This window comes from Centrocercus urophasianus, unplaced genomic scaffold (assembly GCF_019232065.1).
Source record: "Centrocercus urophasianus isolate 14NV4802_14NV808 unplaced genomic scaffold, USGS_Curo_1.0 seq_13, whole genome shotgun sequence".
NCBI lineage: Eukaryota > Metazoa > Chordata > Aves > Galliformes > Phasianidae > Centrocercus > Centrocercus urophasianus.
The window spans coordinates 29,066,321-29,082,572 of NW_024884475.1; the positions used below are offsets into that span (position 1 = coordinate 29,066,321).

Sequence of the window (16,252 nt, forward strand, 5' to 3'; positions counted from 1 at the left end):
TGGTATGAAGTTGTTGCACTTCCATGTTGTTGTCCAAGGTGCATCAAACATTTTGCTTGCAAGAAATGAGAGTAAATTCAATAAATATCCATTCCAAATGCAATGGAAGCAAGTGATCTGTAAATTTTGGAGAGATGCATTTAAAGTACTGTTAGCAACTTACAGGTTTGTGGAGGTGTAGCCTATTGGCTGCCACCATTTTTTTGGCTTATAGCAGCGTAGAGATTTCATTAGTATAACCTGTAAATTTGTAGTAAATGTTGGCAATGCTTAACACCTTTTTTCCCCCAGCCATGACCACTGACTGCATGAAGCTGTTTTTCTCTCCTTTAACTGACCTTTCCCTCTCTTAAGCATTGTTTCTTACAGGAGTGAACTTCAGAAATAAGTTTCTAGCATTCAAGTGTCCTGTTACTTTTCTCTTATCTAACTCAAGGAGAACAGCAGCATACAATTGTGATTTGTGTATATGTTCACTATTCTGTACCTTAGTACACTCAGATACGGGTAGAGAGAATTTATAGAATTTAGGTCAAATACAGATCAATTTTCATTTCTTTTGAGATTATTTACATGACCAAAATGAGTCAGAACAGAGTTTTCATTTAGAGTGAGCAATTTGTTGCTGAACTACAAAACTGAGAAATGTTCTGAGACCAAAGTTTTACTGTGTAACAACAGCATTTCAACTTTGTACAAATGATTGCATGCTATCATTTTCCAGTCCAAATGTAGCACTTAAAATTCTGAAAAGGAACAGTGTATAATTTTTTTTGCATTTCATATATGTTTTCTAGAATGTAGTTGAGCCCAAACATGCAGATAGAGTCAATAACCTGTAGTCAGTTCAGTGAATGCTGTTTAAAAAAATAATATCAGGCATATAAATGCTCTGATTGTTAACATATCTTTGAAACCTAAAATTTTAAGAAGAGTCAGTGATGTTAATCTGCATGCTGTCCAGTTGTTGTAATGAAAGATACCATGATCAGTATAGAGAGGTGTATGTAAATAAGGCACAATCACCATAGGATGAGTTACAGAAAGCCTGGAGCATCTGTATTTTCTTCTAACCTGCATCAAAAACAATCCCTATGTTTGTTTTACAAAGTGAACAATCCTTCCCTTTTTCCTTTTTTGAATAGTTTCCCTGTAGAGATATCTATTATTATCTTGGCCATCGCTTTCTTTTCTAGATATGACTAGACAAATGAACATGTTTCACTACTAGATTTACACAGAGAATGGATGAGTCTCCCACCAAAAGATAATGCTCCCTAAACAATCCAAAGTGCCCCATAGCAAGATTAAACTACTGTCAAGGCAGACCTCTGCATTGCAAAAGATCTTTGTTTCCATTCCTTTGTAGAGGAGGGCTAGATGGCTGTGCACTTATCTATGAAATGAGAAGATGAGAGACAAGCTGGTGGCACATGCATACAAGTAAACATGCTGCTAGTGGCTGTAATGATACTTGAATAATCTTCATTCTCAAAGAAGACATTGATTCATTGTGTTGATGAAAACCACTGAGAGAACAATAAAAGCAGCATAGGGGTGTGCCATCCACCACATAAGCTGGAGCCACACTTTCAAAAACATTTCCAATTTGAGGAGATCTGTTTATTCTTGAGGCCCTTAGTGAGAGCTCGGGAGTAAAGATTTTGTAGCTGATCCCCCAAAAAGAAACAGCATCAGTATCAAAAACAACTTGAAACTTCTCAAAATAGACCTATAATGAACTTTCCCAGCAGTGCAAGATGCTTCAGATACATAACTTCAGTAGTGACCACAATGGAAACTTTCTTTAAAGGGAACGTCATTAAGAACTAAGAAATTGTACTATTTGAGCTGCTATCCTCTCTAAAACCAAATTCAGAAATGTCATATTTGGACATTCCACATTTGCGCTTGTGACTGATGTCCATCAGCTACTTCTGTACATCGTGTTTTCATGATACTTCTACAGAAATTCATTTGGTTTCACTCAACTAGCTACCGGGGGCTGAGACGTTTGAAAAATTCAAATTACTAGTCTCCAAAACATGCATCTATACAAGAGGTCATGAACCATTTCATTTTTAAATGCAATAATAATATGTCTTTTCATATGGGATTTACTTACGCTTTGCAGCTTTAAATAGTCTCCTGTTTTACATTTACAGTGTTCAAAGAGCCTCACTTTGAATGCTTATGTTGTTTTAGATCTTCTCTTTAGTTAAATTAAACTGAGCAGGTTATAGCACTCATGATTTTGTTAAGATTTAAAACAGAGATGTACTTGAAGAGATGTGATAGAAAGCTTCCCTCTTATTTCACTCCATATGCTTTCTTGGTATCTCTGGTCTGATTCCTTCAATGCTCCCCATAGAAGTATTACAGCCCAGGTGCAGGGATTCCAAACTATATTTTTAATGAAGCTATGGCTCACTTAATTTAGCTACCTGTAATAAGACTTTTCCATTCAGCCTGCTCAGAAGTATCATTAATATCAATAGGGGTGGTGCATGTGGATCATGGGAACATTATTATTCCTCAAGTTGTGCCAGGGTAAGTTTAGGTTGGACATCAGGAAAAACTTCTTTACAGAAAGGGTTGTTAAGCACTGGAATAGGCTCCCCAGGGAGGTGGTTGAGTCACCATCCCTGGATGTGTTTAAAAACCATTTGTATGTGGTGCTCAGGGACATTATTTAGTGGAGGGTTGTTAGTTAGGGTAGGATGGTTAGGTCATGGTTGGACTTTGATGTTCTTTAAGGTCTTTTCCGACCTGAGCAATTCTATGATTCTATGATTCCGTGTTTTTTGGAGTGAGTGATCTACAGCAGGCAGCCTTTGTCACGTGATGAGAGGAATTTTTATTGCCATCTCCATTTTATACTGACGTCAGATCTTGTTTGTGCAGTTAGGTTTTATTGCCTAGACTCTGCCCCATCTGCCACCTCCCATCATCATGCTTCACAGGCTACACATACAAGGAGCAAAGGGGGGAGGTGCAAGGTGTGTACGTATACAAGGTGTATAAATGGAACGCGTTCTGCTCCACAGGTGATGTGTTTTGTATTTCAGAGAATGCAGATGCCATAATGATACCTGACAAATGGTAATTGTTGCGTGGATGACAGTCTTACATTACTTTTTGTTTGGGATGGCATTCAGTGGGCTTTGTGTGTGTCATTTAATGGGATATTGTTTTGTCTCTCTCAGGCTCAGATCACAGTGAATGGGAACTCTGGCACTGCTGCCAGCCCAGTGAGTCACTTTCAAAGGCCTTTTTCCCCTTCTTCCGCTTACTCTCCACCAGCTTCTCTCAATTCCAACCTTGTTATCATGCAGCATGGCAGGATGATGGGTAAGCCTTTATACATTACACAACATATTCCAATTTATGTGGCCAAAATTGCAAACAATGGCAAAGGGCATCACATCCATAATGCAGGTATTGTCTATTCATCTCCTTAGGAAGTAAATGCAAAAGATAATAGAATTTACTTTTACATGTAATAGTTCCTGAACTGGAGTTACTTTTAAGTTTTATTACTCGTCCTTATGTTTATGAGAGTGACCTCTTGCCACTTTCCCACTTGCTTTCCTGAGGAAAAGGGAGCACATATAGAAACAGCTCAACCTGCAGAGCCTGTTTCCTTTTGCTCTCTTTAAGAAACTAAAGACCAGTTTTGTGCATTGCTTCTCCTCACAACCTCTACAAGCTTCAGTTGAAATACTGCCAACAAAGGGGGGCCCCTGAGCTTTTAAACACCTCAAGCCATCTCAATTTATAATTTACTTTTGTAGGTCATTGTTGAGTTGTTTTTTTTCCTTAAATACTTGCATGATTAGCCTCACAGAGGAGCTTTGACAGTATAATCTAGTTTTGCCAGTACGATCGTTTTCTTGCTTCTTTTTCTGCCAGAGTTTGCAGATTCAGATAAGAGTATACATGTAAAACAATCTGATTATGATCCAGGAGTTTACTTTTTTATTGTGCATGCAGGGAAATTAGGTGGCACTTCTGGCACTGAGACTTACAACTTAGAGAACTGCTGCTATCCAGGTCTTAGTGATAGATGCAAAAAACTGCACACATGGGTTTATTCCATTTACTCAAGTGCTATGTCCTTTGATTGCTTACAGTTTGTTGAACTTAAAGTATGTTGATATTGTTTTGGATATACCAGGAATGTGTTTTCCCATGATTTTTACTCTTGTATGATGCTTAAGTTTTGTTTTCCACAGTAACAATCTGATTTCATTCTCCTTGCTCACGTAAAATCCCACTGATGGCCTTAGTTTGAGGCCATCTACAAAGAACGAGGGATCAAATACCAAATGTTTTCTAAATTTAGTATTGTGCATTTTGGGAAAAAGGCCCAAATATTTAGACATGTGCCACGTAGAGTTGCCCCTCGCCATATATGTGTAGCACTGGATTATTTGCAGGACTTCAGACTTGAGTAAACAGCTGAAGCAGTCATGCCAAATCTCAGCAGTAGCAATGGGCAAAACATTCAAATTAAAATTAGCATTTTCAGTTACCAGAGCTTCTTTCACTGATTTATATTACAATTCAACTATTTTGCTTAAGGATAATCATGTTAAATCATAATCTTCACCACCAGTGTCAGAATGTTTATTTGTATTCCTGCCATTCATTTACCCTGCAGTAGACATGTCTTGCAGGCGCTGCACCTGTGCTTGCACAGTACAAAAAACCTCACTTTGTCATAGCAGCTCTCTGATTTACTGAAACATACTGCCTGTAGGAGCAGGGCTCTTCCTACACGCAGCAACAATTGTCATGTGATCCATCCCAGCAGTGAGATGGGTGGGGTTTTTTTGGTTTTGGTTTGTTTTGTTTTTTATTAAATGAATTGCTCTCTCTGGATTTTATAGAGAGATGTAATAGTGACACATTATTTAATTTTAAAGGAAGATTTTGGGGGAGAAGAGCTAGGAATATTGCCAATGACCGTGAACCACAGCAGTCTGCAGATTCACTGAAAATGAGTGCATCATCAGGTTGCTCTGAGTGCTGAGTGCCAATTCTCTGGATGATGTAAAGTGATATTTGAATAGACCAACGTAACCTGAAGGGTGAAAATTACACACAGAAATTTGCTTTGTTTTGTTTGGTTTTTTTTTAATCTTTGTTTCTAAACACATCTTACATAGATTGTTCTGGAGATCTGTTTGAAATCTGATGCTGTGCTGACAGAATGGTAGTTTTCTATATATGTATTATTATATATTCTGCTAAATTTTGTGAAGGGGAAGTTTGAAATTCTGTCATTATTTCAAAGGATGGATAGGTAAGATGCAATTTCGTTTTACAGCAACAAGGTTTTACTCCTATTATTTCTCAGTATATTTTGCTAGGTTTGTGGGTTGTTTCTTTTTTTTTTTTTTTTTTTTTTTTTTTTTTTTTTCCCAAGCAAGTTGCAGCAAAAACAGTGACTGCAATCTAATCTACCAAAATCTGAGCTAGATAGCCATAAATAAGATTATGGTTCAGCCCCAACACATATGAAGTGTTACATATGAATATGTTTCTCAAAATTATTATCCATCTTTGCAAACCACAGTGAAATTGGGCAGTGTGTTACAATTGCCCAGAATGATTATTGTGTTGTTATACATTATCCTCTCATGTTATCTTTACAGAGTCCACAGAGACATACTCGCAACATGTTGGCAGCAGCACCACCACCAGTACAATACCAATCTGTAAATCCTTAGAGGAAGAAAAAAAAATTACAGTCATTAAAGCTCCACATTATGCAGGGATTGGCCCAGTGGATGAATCTGGAATCCCTACAGCAATTAGAACGGTAGGAAATTCTGGGGAATCTGCGTATGAACTCATACAATGAATTGATTGTTGGTAATGGGTTTTTCACATTCTTCTACTCTTATATAATGTGGAATACTGTGTGCGCAATCAGGCAGCTCATGAATATAATATTGTGCGTTGACAGAGAAAGAGAATGCTGATGGGAACGTAATTGGGCAACTTGATGTTTCTGGTTTAATTAGAACTAATCAAAATTTTGTCTCTCTTCTCTTGTATTCCCTTCTGGAGATGTGAAATAATTGTGTTTGCTTTGTTATTAGTAAAATAAAGTATATACGTACTGTATTTATGCATGTGTACAAGTATACATGTGTATCTATGTATGTACAACATATAAATCTCACACTCCTGCATTCTGAGGAGCAGTGGTTTTTACTTGATCAGTATAATGTAGTTTCATTCGGTCAGTAATCTAAGAAAGTTGTATTTTTGCACACATGTAAAACATTATCTCTATGCCCCTGGATGACATGTAGGCGAATAGAGTAGAAACCCCTTCATTGAGCTCAGTTCCTATCATCTGCCACTAGTCCCTGGCTAGAGTGGCCCAGGATGTCAGACTGAGAAGGTTTGTTTTCTCTCTGCTGAAGCATTCTTTCCATTCTGCTCTCAGGGCAGCCTCTTCTGGCTGGTCCAGAGAGCACAGTGGCAGCTGTGCTGGGTCTGTAGAGGAAGTGCTTACTGGCCTTCCCTGCTGGAAGCAGTGCTGTGCTAGACGGAGAGAAAGAAGAGTGGGAGCCAGGATGAAGGCAGCAGAGCCCTTGCAGGTGAAGTCTTTGTGAGGTGCAAGGATGTAGCAGTCATTGGATATATCCTCTCTGCCAGTGCTGACTTATGGGGCTGTGTTGTAATCGCCAGGAATTGCTTCAGTGGATTGAAAAATTAGGGGGAAGAGCAAGAACTGATGGAAAAAAGCAATAGGAGAAATTCAGAATGAGTGGTAAGATGGGGACAATTTTGTTAAGAATGGGGGGAAACTGGCATTTCTTTATTTTTGACATAGAAAGGAATACAATCAAGGTTTAAAAAATGAATCAATTTCTTTGCATTAATGCTCTAGGTTCCTACCCCTTCTTTAACTAACAATGTCCCTATGTTGTGCATGGGAGAAAGTTATTATTTTTGTCCTCTTTTTTAAATAGCAGATCAGTCTAATAGCGTGAATATTAGTTATATAAGGGTATAACAGAAATCCCCCTCAAGTATGCTTAACAGAGTTGGCAATCTGCCATCCTATATTTAACTTTCAGATTGGTCTGCTTCTCTGAGATACTCTCCTGAAAAAATAATATGATTTGAATTATGGCATTTCTCAGCTGGATTTGCTCTTCATTTTTGATTGTTTCAATTTAAAAATGTCTTGCGTCTTTTTAAGCTTTGAATTGTAGAGCCGATTCTGATGATGAGACGTGAGTTAAAAGATTATGCCAGCTTGTGTGAGTGTGTCTGCCTCGTATGCCACTTTGTCTCCTTACTTTGCTTCTTTAAGATCTAGCTGGAAGTGAGGCAGTTTTCAGTTTTCAGCATATTGATTTGAGATTACATTTTAAATGTATACAGATATATTTGAACCCAGTGTACTCCAGTCATGTGAGAACAAAGGCAATAGAGTTGTCAGCAAAAGACTCAAATATGCTGCACTTTGACATCTCACAGAAGTGCAGCACTGTGCAGAAATATGCAAAAGTGCTCTAACTGCACTTCCCAGGAGCAGAAGTTAGTGTGTAGCACCTGTTTTCTCTCCAATGTCAGTAGTCAATCCAAATAGGAATCTTCTCTCAGAAGGTTCAGACTTACACCATCAGAAGGAAAAAAAGGTTTCAAATTCATTGAGCTTATGGTTGCACCCAGTGTTTAAAAGTTTCTCATTTTTCCATCTGTATGAAAACAGCCATATTCTATTTAAAAAGCAGTAAATGGAGATTCAGAGGTGATAGATAACATATGTATTGTATTCCCAAATACTGTGCTACTGTTAGAAGCAAAAAGGAAGCTTGTAAATAAGAATCTTGAAGTGTCTGTATTCCAGATTTCATTGTGCTGGTTTCCTGCAAGTCTGTATTTCCTCTTGGAAGATGGTTAGTGACAGCTGCTTAGCCAAGGAAAGCAGAGATGTTCTCTTCACTTTATATTCCTGCAAACCTTTGGTCCAAAGGTTCTGAAAAGGGAAGGGTTGGTGTACAGCTCTCCTATCCCATGGTAGGATGTTACCTCTGCACTACTGTAGCTCCTGTCAGCTCCAGCAAGTGCAAAAAACCTGAAGCCTGAAAACTCAGCTTGTTGAGTTCTACCTCTGTGCCAAGCCCTGCCCCAAAGGTGATGACATTCCAAGGCATTAAAAATGAAGTCTTTGGAAAAGAGGGCAAAAAAGTTTTCAGTCAAATGGCAGCACTAGACTTTACCACTGACAGGATCTAGGAAAGGGGAAGAAAAGGGGGGAAAAAGTCTTGGAAAGCAATATGACTGCACTGTTAGAGACTATCCAAAAATAATTGCTTCATTTCTTCCAAAATTAATCCGTATGCTGAGAAGACCTCTATTGAATAGAATGAAAAAAATGAAGTCCAATCATATATTTTGTCTGTACTTACTGATGTAGCATGTCAGCTAGGAAAAAGAAGTGCCCCACTCAGAAGGTCCACTGAAAGTCATAAGTGCCTCCTTTAATCATATACTTCCTGATTGATTATTTGAATACTGAAGTGATTATGGAGTGTTCTGGGTACCAATTGCAGACACCTCTTAGGTCCTCCTCATTTCACAATCAGCTATTTGGCTGATTGTTCACTCACATGTGGTGATAACATGTTCCCAACATTTAATTGCAACAACTGTATGCATCTGAGTCACTCGGTGGCTATGAATACTGCTAATTCCTCAAACAAGGGTTGGCATGGGCAATTAGAGAATATAAAGTGAGACTGTGTAATTTAAAACTAATTTATTCAATTCCTCAACTAGTCCTATCTGGCATAAGCATAAACAACATAAAGCCAAATCATTGGCTGATGCTGTGAACCTCAGAGTCTGGGATGGGGTGGGGATGATGGGATTGAAAAGATCAAACATACAAAAAGGTATTGGAAGAGCTGCTTCTGTGCTTACATGTCAGCTTCTCCATACCTACTCTCTGTGTGGAACCTCCTGTAAATGTGTGGAGCACCTGACAGATTAGGAAGGCCTGGCAAAGAGATATCAGTTCATCTTTGTCTCTTGACAAACAGCAGGGTCACAATAGTAGTGCTTTTGCATTGTTTCCTATCTATTCCCCTGCCACTGATTCAAGCTCTTTTGAAAACCCTTCTTGGCCCAATACACAGAAGCAGTTGTGGCAGCATGGATCACTGCAGAATTGTACTGATGAGGAGTATCATCTAGTAGCAATTTCATGAGAACTGATGTTCATTCTTCAAACAAGTGATTGTTTTCTGCATAGTTCACCAAAGTTAACTGTTTAATTATGTACAGTAACTTCATAAAGCATTTAAGGCAAAAGTGTGATTCATTACATTCATTAAACATTTTGCTTTTCTGATCGCTATGGAGCATGTAAAGATTCATGATCAAAGAGAATAATACTAAAAAAATGTTTGCCTTTTTTGTTGCTTCCTTTTCTGAAATGGTGTCTCAAAGCAAGTTAAGACAAAAATAGGAAATACAAAAGAGTAAGGGATAAAATAAGTAGAAACAAGCAAAAGGTAGCATCAGGAGAGACTAGAAAATATGAGACTGTAGTTTTCTGTAAAAAATACAAGTGCAATTTAATGAGTGATATTAAAAGGTACACTGTGTTCACTTCTTTATCACTTCTTGAAATAGAAGAATAAGTTGCCTGGAAAGGGAAATTAAAAACTGCATAAATGCTGTTTGTTTACCAAACATAATTTTTGCCTTAATTCTTTTCTCAGTTGTATTCCAAAGTAGATCTGCACTATTTAATAAATATGTTTTGAAGATAATGTATGTCGAAAATAGCTAGGAGTTCAAAAGAAGCCCTTCTTACAAACTGGTAATTGGCAAGTTGTTTGTATTTCCTGTGTAGTACCCAGCATTCATCTTTGTCGAATATAGGGCTCTAAGAAGATAACTCTTGATCTGGCATCACTTCCAGTGTTCCTAAGCATTGTATTCTACAAGATTGAAGTCCCAAACTGAGTCAATCTTAAATGCCTTCCAGAATTTGTGACAGGCATTCCTAGATGAGATGGAAAAATGCACCACTTGAAGTAGATGAAAATGATTATACTGAATAGGGGACAAAGAAGGATAAATCTAAATCTATGTCCAGAACAACATTAAATGTCTTATCTGTCCACATAGATATTTTTATTTCTTTATTATTTTTAATTCCTTGTTAATTGTTTAAAACTATATTTTATTTAGACAGTTGACAGGCCAAAGGATTGGTACAAGACAATGTTCAAGCAAATCCATATGGTACATAAGCCTGGTAAGTATGCTGTTGTCTTAGCTGTGTACTTGTCAGTGGTATTAAAAAGCACTCTTTTCTGCATTTTGATTAGCTGCCATATGAAAATGCAAATGTTCACCAAGTGTGAGACAATGAATCAAATTAAAAGGCTGAACTGGATGGTAGATTCTGATGCGGAGAGACAGCTAGAGGCTGTCTACTTATATTGGGTTTATTTTGTTTTACTAAAAATAAAAAAAAATATCTTAAAGTGAGCAAAGTAAGCATGGAACCAATGTGATTCTGTGTCATTATGGAACTCAGTGAAGCAATCCTCATCTCTGGTGTGAGGGATGAGAAATTGGCCACTGGAAGTCCCTTGACATACCACCTTATTTTTGGACAGTTTGCATGTTAGAACAATGCAGGCTGTTTTGAGGATACATTTTCTGTTTGAATTGCATTTTTTCCATATAATGTGTTATTTGTTTTGCTGAAACAGAGCTTTGGTGATATTTATAGCTTTAGAGTTAACTTCTTTTATCATGATTGTCACCAAGGAACAGCATAAACTACAGTCATGCTCATTTTCCCTCATGAAGGAAAGAGACCTTATTCTGCTGAGGTAGGACTCATATTTAGCATGGTCAAACAGATTGTTAGTGGGAAAATAAGAAATGTAAGCAAGACAATTATGGCTTTTTAGATCTGTCCTGAACACTAGTCACGTGGTAAATATTTGAGTTTGATTTTCAAGGTAGGAGGATTTAGTAGTATCTAATAAGAGGAGAGCAAAGCTCTCGGTAGAGGTAGAGATGGGAGAAGAGCGGATAAAGAGCTGTAACTTAACGTTTCGTGCTAGCCAGTAGTATGTAATACAGGTGTCATGACAAGAAGGTACATTTTGCTAATAAAATGGCAAAAATATTTTATGGTAAGTGTAATGGGAAAAAAAAGAATTCAGAAAACACTCACGAGAGATGAGGAAAAGTAGTACAGCGCTTGATTGCCTGTTTGTATTTCCAAAAAGAAAGCTGTGCTGCTGTGATAAACGAGCACATACTGCATTACTGTAACATGTATATTTCTTTTTGTAGATGACGACACAGACATGTATAATACTGCATATTCATACAGTACTGGTAGGAGTTATTTCCTCACTTCCAAACAGCTCTTTTGTTAATGTCAGCAAGTAACAGGAGTAATTAACTATTTGTGCTTGCTTTTTTAATAAACACTTTTTGTCATCTTTTTATTGTCATGCTTGATCTCAGTTGGTGTTTTTTTCAGGCCTTTTTTCCCAAATGAAACTAAGTTTAATTTTGTTTTCATTCTTGCTGATGTATTACAGCTGTGGGCCTCTATTACTGCAGATGGGATACATTGTAATACTGTAGTTTTTGAATACACTGCATTTATTTTCACTTGTGAATGTAAGCAACACAGCCTTTCCTAATCAAAATGAGGAGAGACCTACTGTGTGAAAGTACAGATACTAATTACATATATAGGAAGACAAAAAGTCTTAAAATATACACTGAGTGCCTAATAAAGATGCTTCTCTTTTCATTCATTCTTACTATAGGCACTGGTGCTGGTGCTGTTTAACCACAAGAAAGACATATGTAATAGATATATAATTCCTATGTCTTTCAGAAGATGATAGCTATGTGGTAAAATTACTTAATAGAACCAAAATTGAAAGTGTGAATACACTATCTGCAGAAAACCAAAGTGCCTTGTCAAAAAATGCTATTCATAGTTCTTCCATTTCTGTGTTTATTTTGCATTCTGTGCGCTCTCACACAGTCTTTTTGTGTAATATGGAGAGTATTTGTGTGTGCAAGTTGTTCATGATCATGTACACTTATGATCCTATGCAAGATACTTGACTGTACGGTTGTTCCAAACTAACAGTAATTACTCAGACTACGTAATGATTGTGCCTTTCCTACCTGTCCTCCTCAATCTGGACGTGCAAAGACAGAGACTGAGGATGAGCCCTGGGGTTAATAACAGGTTGTCATTAACAGCCCTAATAGATACATACAGCCATTAACTTCTCCCTCCCCCTCAAAAACAAATAATCATTAATTTCTTTCACCTTTACTGTAGTTCTCCTGTGTGATTGTAGTTTTATACAAATATTTGAAAAGCATTACCATGGATTACTTAATTCCTAGCTATATAATTTTAAAAATAAAAAATACATATATATATTACAAAAATGTTTGCACATTTTCACAACCTTGCAGCTTTATGAACTGTGGATTCTTGTAGCGTTCCGTGCTTTATTTTATTCCAATTCTTTCTCACAATGGGACTATTTCTGTTTTTGCTTTATATTAGGTGGCTACAGTCCATCCTTCTCTGCTCAGGCACACCCAGCTGCAAAGACACAGACATACAGACCATTGTCTAAAAGTGCTTCTGACAGCAGCTCCGATGCCTTTAAGGTCTCATCTCCTTTACCACCCCCACATGTGCCACCCCCAGTCCCTCCACATCGTCTGCGGGAAAGGTCTATACCAGAAAAGTAAGTTGCTGTGTTTTCAAAAACTCTTGTTGGTATGTATGCACATTAATCCAATTTCCAGATAGCGGTGAAGGAAAAAAACAGCAGATACAGAACACGACATGACAGTAAGGGCTAAAAATTAAGGCTGTGGGTTATAGCTTTTTGTAAAATTGGCAGGTAGTGGCAATTCAAAAGGTAACCCAACAGATGAAAATCATATTGCTGAGTGATTTTCTTGATTTTGACGACTCCTGTTGTTGAAGACAGGTTTCCAAGAGCAGAGGATAGGACCTAGTGATGGACTGCCTCCCAAAGGCCAAGGGGTTTGAATCTTGCTAGCAAGGCATACAGAAGCACAGGTTTTTGTTAGCAAAACTCTAAAATGTACATCTGCTTAGCCTTGATCTCTGAGGTTCTGTGAGTCATCATCCTGTGCTAGGCCAAATGCCTTGGTCACAGAAGCTGAGGCCTGTTACAATTCCTTTTGTCAAGCTTGAAAATAACTGCTTCAGCACTTAATTTGGATGTTCAGCTCCTTTTTAAATCTCCTACATGATAAGACAGGCATTGGAAATCTAAGGTCTCGAGGCCAAGGGATGCCAAACACGTTAGTTATGCTTTGCCTGCTGCTGACAGCTATAGCTCATCAATCTTTTCGTGCCACTGGGACTTTCTTTAATTGCCTATAAAGTATGATATTAAAATCTCACATAAGAGGCTTAGGTCTAAATGTATCACGGTTTTATAGCTGGGAGCCAGGATATGTTTCCCAGTAAGAGCTGGGCTCAAAAATATAGCCTATAAGGGATTAAAGGCTAGACATTGTAAATGAAAGTGAATTGAGTGTGAACCAGAATTTCAGTGGCGTCCTTTTTTCTTCGAAGTGACTTGAAATATAATGCAACTTGATTTCCATTTTCCTGTTCTGAAAAAGACAACATTTTCTGTTCTGGAACTGTAGTTTTTCCCCAGTGAACATGCATGGTAAAGAGCCATATGGAACTACTACCCTTGGAAGGTAGGGAATTTATAAACAGATGATCTGTTTTCCAGAAATTGCACTGTAAACAAAAGCAACCCCACGCACTTTTTTAAGGCATGTGATGTGCCTTATTAGATCAGGCCACATCAAGCTAAGTCACAGCAGAAAGCTTGACAGAATTTAATCAGAGCATATGATTTCTTACTGTAAATGCAGGCATACATATGGGATTTCTTTTTTCCTTCCTCCGTTCTGAGAGTTACAAATGGATCATTTGCCCCAGAGCAAAAATTATTCCAAATGCAATATGGGTAGTGACTACAAAAATGCCATGAGAAGTGATAGGAACTGATTGTGATAGGAACTACCTAAATATCTCTCCAAAATGTGCAGGTAGCTATTAAAACAATGTGATAAATGACTGGAAAAAAAAACAATACAGTAGTAATAGTAAAGTTAAATTTTATTTTTTTCTTGGAAAATTCTGTTACTTTTCAATACGGACTGTCATGTTGTGCAATGATAAAAATATCTACCATTATGTACATTATGTAGCGTAGCAAATAGTGAGTTCTGCATAAGCATATAGTGTATTTGCAATTTGAGAAGGTATACTGTGGTTTTTTCTCACAGTATTTCAGAATAGTTTTCAAGTTGTTTAACCATTTAAAACAAAAGGATGAACAATCCCACAGGCTAGACATAACTATGCTTTTCCTACTGCACTACATATACCTGCTGTAAGCAAGTGAAGATGGGGCGCTAGTCCAGACATTTCAGAGCTGAAAGCTGGAAAGTGAAACCGTGCTGAAATTCACTTGGTTTTGTGTGCATCTCCCATTGTGCTGTAAAGCAGAAGGGGTTGATGGTCAATGAACTCAACTGCTCTTATTTGTTATTTAGAAATGACTGGGATCCTCCTGACAGAAAAGTAGATACTCGCAAGTTCCGCTCAGAACCAAGAAGCATTTTTGAGTATGAGCCGGGAAAGTCATCAATCCTTGAACACGAAAGGCCGGTAAGAGGCATAAATGAAACAGTGATGAACAGTGATACATAGTAAGAAATTTGGTGAAATGTCATCTTTCTATTGTTTATTAGTGATTATAACTGCTCAGATTAACATCAAAAGTCTTTTTCAAATATAATTTTACAGCAATTTCTCATTGCTGTTTCCTGATTTTCTGAAAATATGTTTGCTTTATTTGCTAAACTTAAAATCTGGTATTTCCAATAACTCAAAGGACCAGTGTGCAAATGAAATGGATGACGAGTAGAACTGTGAATTAATGGAAGCTGCTTTTTCTAATTGGCTGGCATACATACCCAGCTCTCATTTTCAGATGTAATAACAACACATATGGGGACAGACTCTTCTGCAGGGTCTGTGATAGCACAAGGGGAAATAGTTTCAAACTAAAACAGGGGAGATTTATATTGGATGTAAGGAAAAAGTTGTTTACAATAAGGATGGTGTGGAACCAGAACAGGTTGCCCAGAAAGGGGGTGGATGCCAACATCCCTGGAGACATTCAGGGTCAGGCAGGACAGGGCTCTGAGCATCCTGATCTACTTGTAGGTATTCCTGTTCATTGCAGGAGACTTGGACCAGATGACCACTAGAGGTGTCTTCAAACTCAAACAATTCTATGGTTCTGTGGTTCTATATGTTTTCTAATTAACTAATGCATAAAAATAAATTATTTGCATTTTCAAGGTGTGGCTAAGGTTATGCCTAAGCAGATTCTAGTCAAATACTGGTAAAGATAGCCCAGACAGGCTGTGGAACCTCAGTTTCTGGAGGTTTTTGAGAATCACCTGGACATTGTTCTGAGCGACATGATCTGGTTAGACCTGCTTTCAGCAGGAGGTTGGACTGGATGACCTCTGAAGGGTCTTTCCAGTCTCAATTACTCATGAGTACTGAATGTCTGTGAGGATGTAATTTGAAGTCCTTATTCCTGCTTTCTGAATAATTATTGAAGTTGTGGGATTATTTATAAGCATGTCTGATAAAGCTAAGATCGATGTATGCAAAATGACGCATTTGCCCAGCCAGTCTAATTTTCTTTTGTGCTATCTCAATACTTCATTATTTTAGGAAAATAGACATGTTATGATGGCAGTATTTTGTTTTTGGGGCTTTTACCTTGAGATTGGAACAGCTGAGGGGATCCATTGTCCAAAGATCTTAAATAATGGATACAGGGTTATTATTTGCTTGTACATGGTTGCATTGCATGCTTGTTCGTAGGATTTGTTTCTCTAATATAATTCTCTAATATAACGTAAATTATTCAAATAATTTAATTCCAGAATACATGATACTTCAACAGTGTGAAGCAGCCTGTACTAAGAACCTTTCCCTCATGTTTTTGTGGGAGTATAACTTTTTTTAGCTAGGAAATAGGTGTGTTTCTGTGAAATTCAGCTCTTGCAGAACCAGTGCATTTTTTTGTAGAAGATGTTGGCGTTTCTATGTGGGCTGCTA

The 16,252-nt window shown here is 37.6% G+C and overlaps 1 protein-coding gene across 32 annotated transcripts in view; it reads left to right on the forward strand.

Annotated features, from left to right (window-relative positions):
- Positions 1 to 16,252, forward strand: part of SORBS2 (sorbin and SH3 domain containing 2) — a 185,431-nt gene that overhangs the window by 131,588 nt on the left and 37,591 nt on the right. For 29 of the 32 annotated variants that reach the window (XM_042811805.1, XM_042811812.1, XM_042811813.1 and 26 more), the window contains 6 exons: positions 3,207 to 3,351; positions 5,661 to 5,827; positions 10,234 to 10,300; positions 11,359 to 11,403; positions 12,611 to 12,797; positions 14,665 to 14,779. In XM_042811805.1, coding sequence (XP_042667739.1) covers positions 3,207 to 3,351; positions 5,661 to 5,827; positions 10,234 to 10,300; positions 11,359 to 11,403; positions 12,611 to 12,797; positions 14,665 to 14,779 — 726 coding nt within the window. The remainder of the gene's footprint in view (positions 1 to 3,206; positions 3,352 to 5,660; positions 5,828 to 10,233; positions 10,301 to 11,358; positions 11,404 to 12,610; positions 12,798 to 14,664; positions 14,780 to 16,252) is intronic. The other 3 variants (XM_042811829.1, XM_042811832.1, XM_042811833.1) reach the window with 1 other exon arrangement.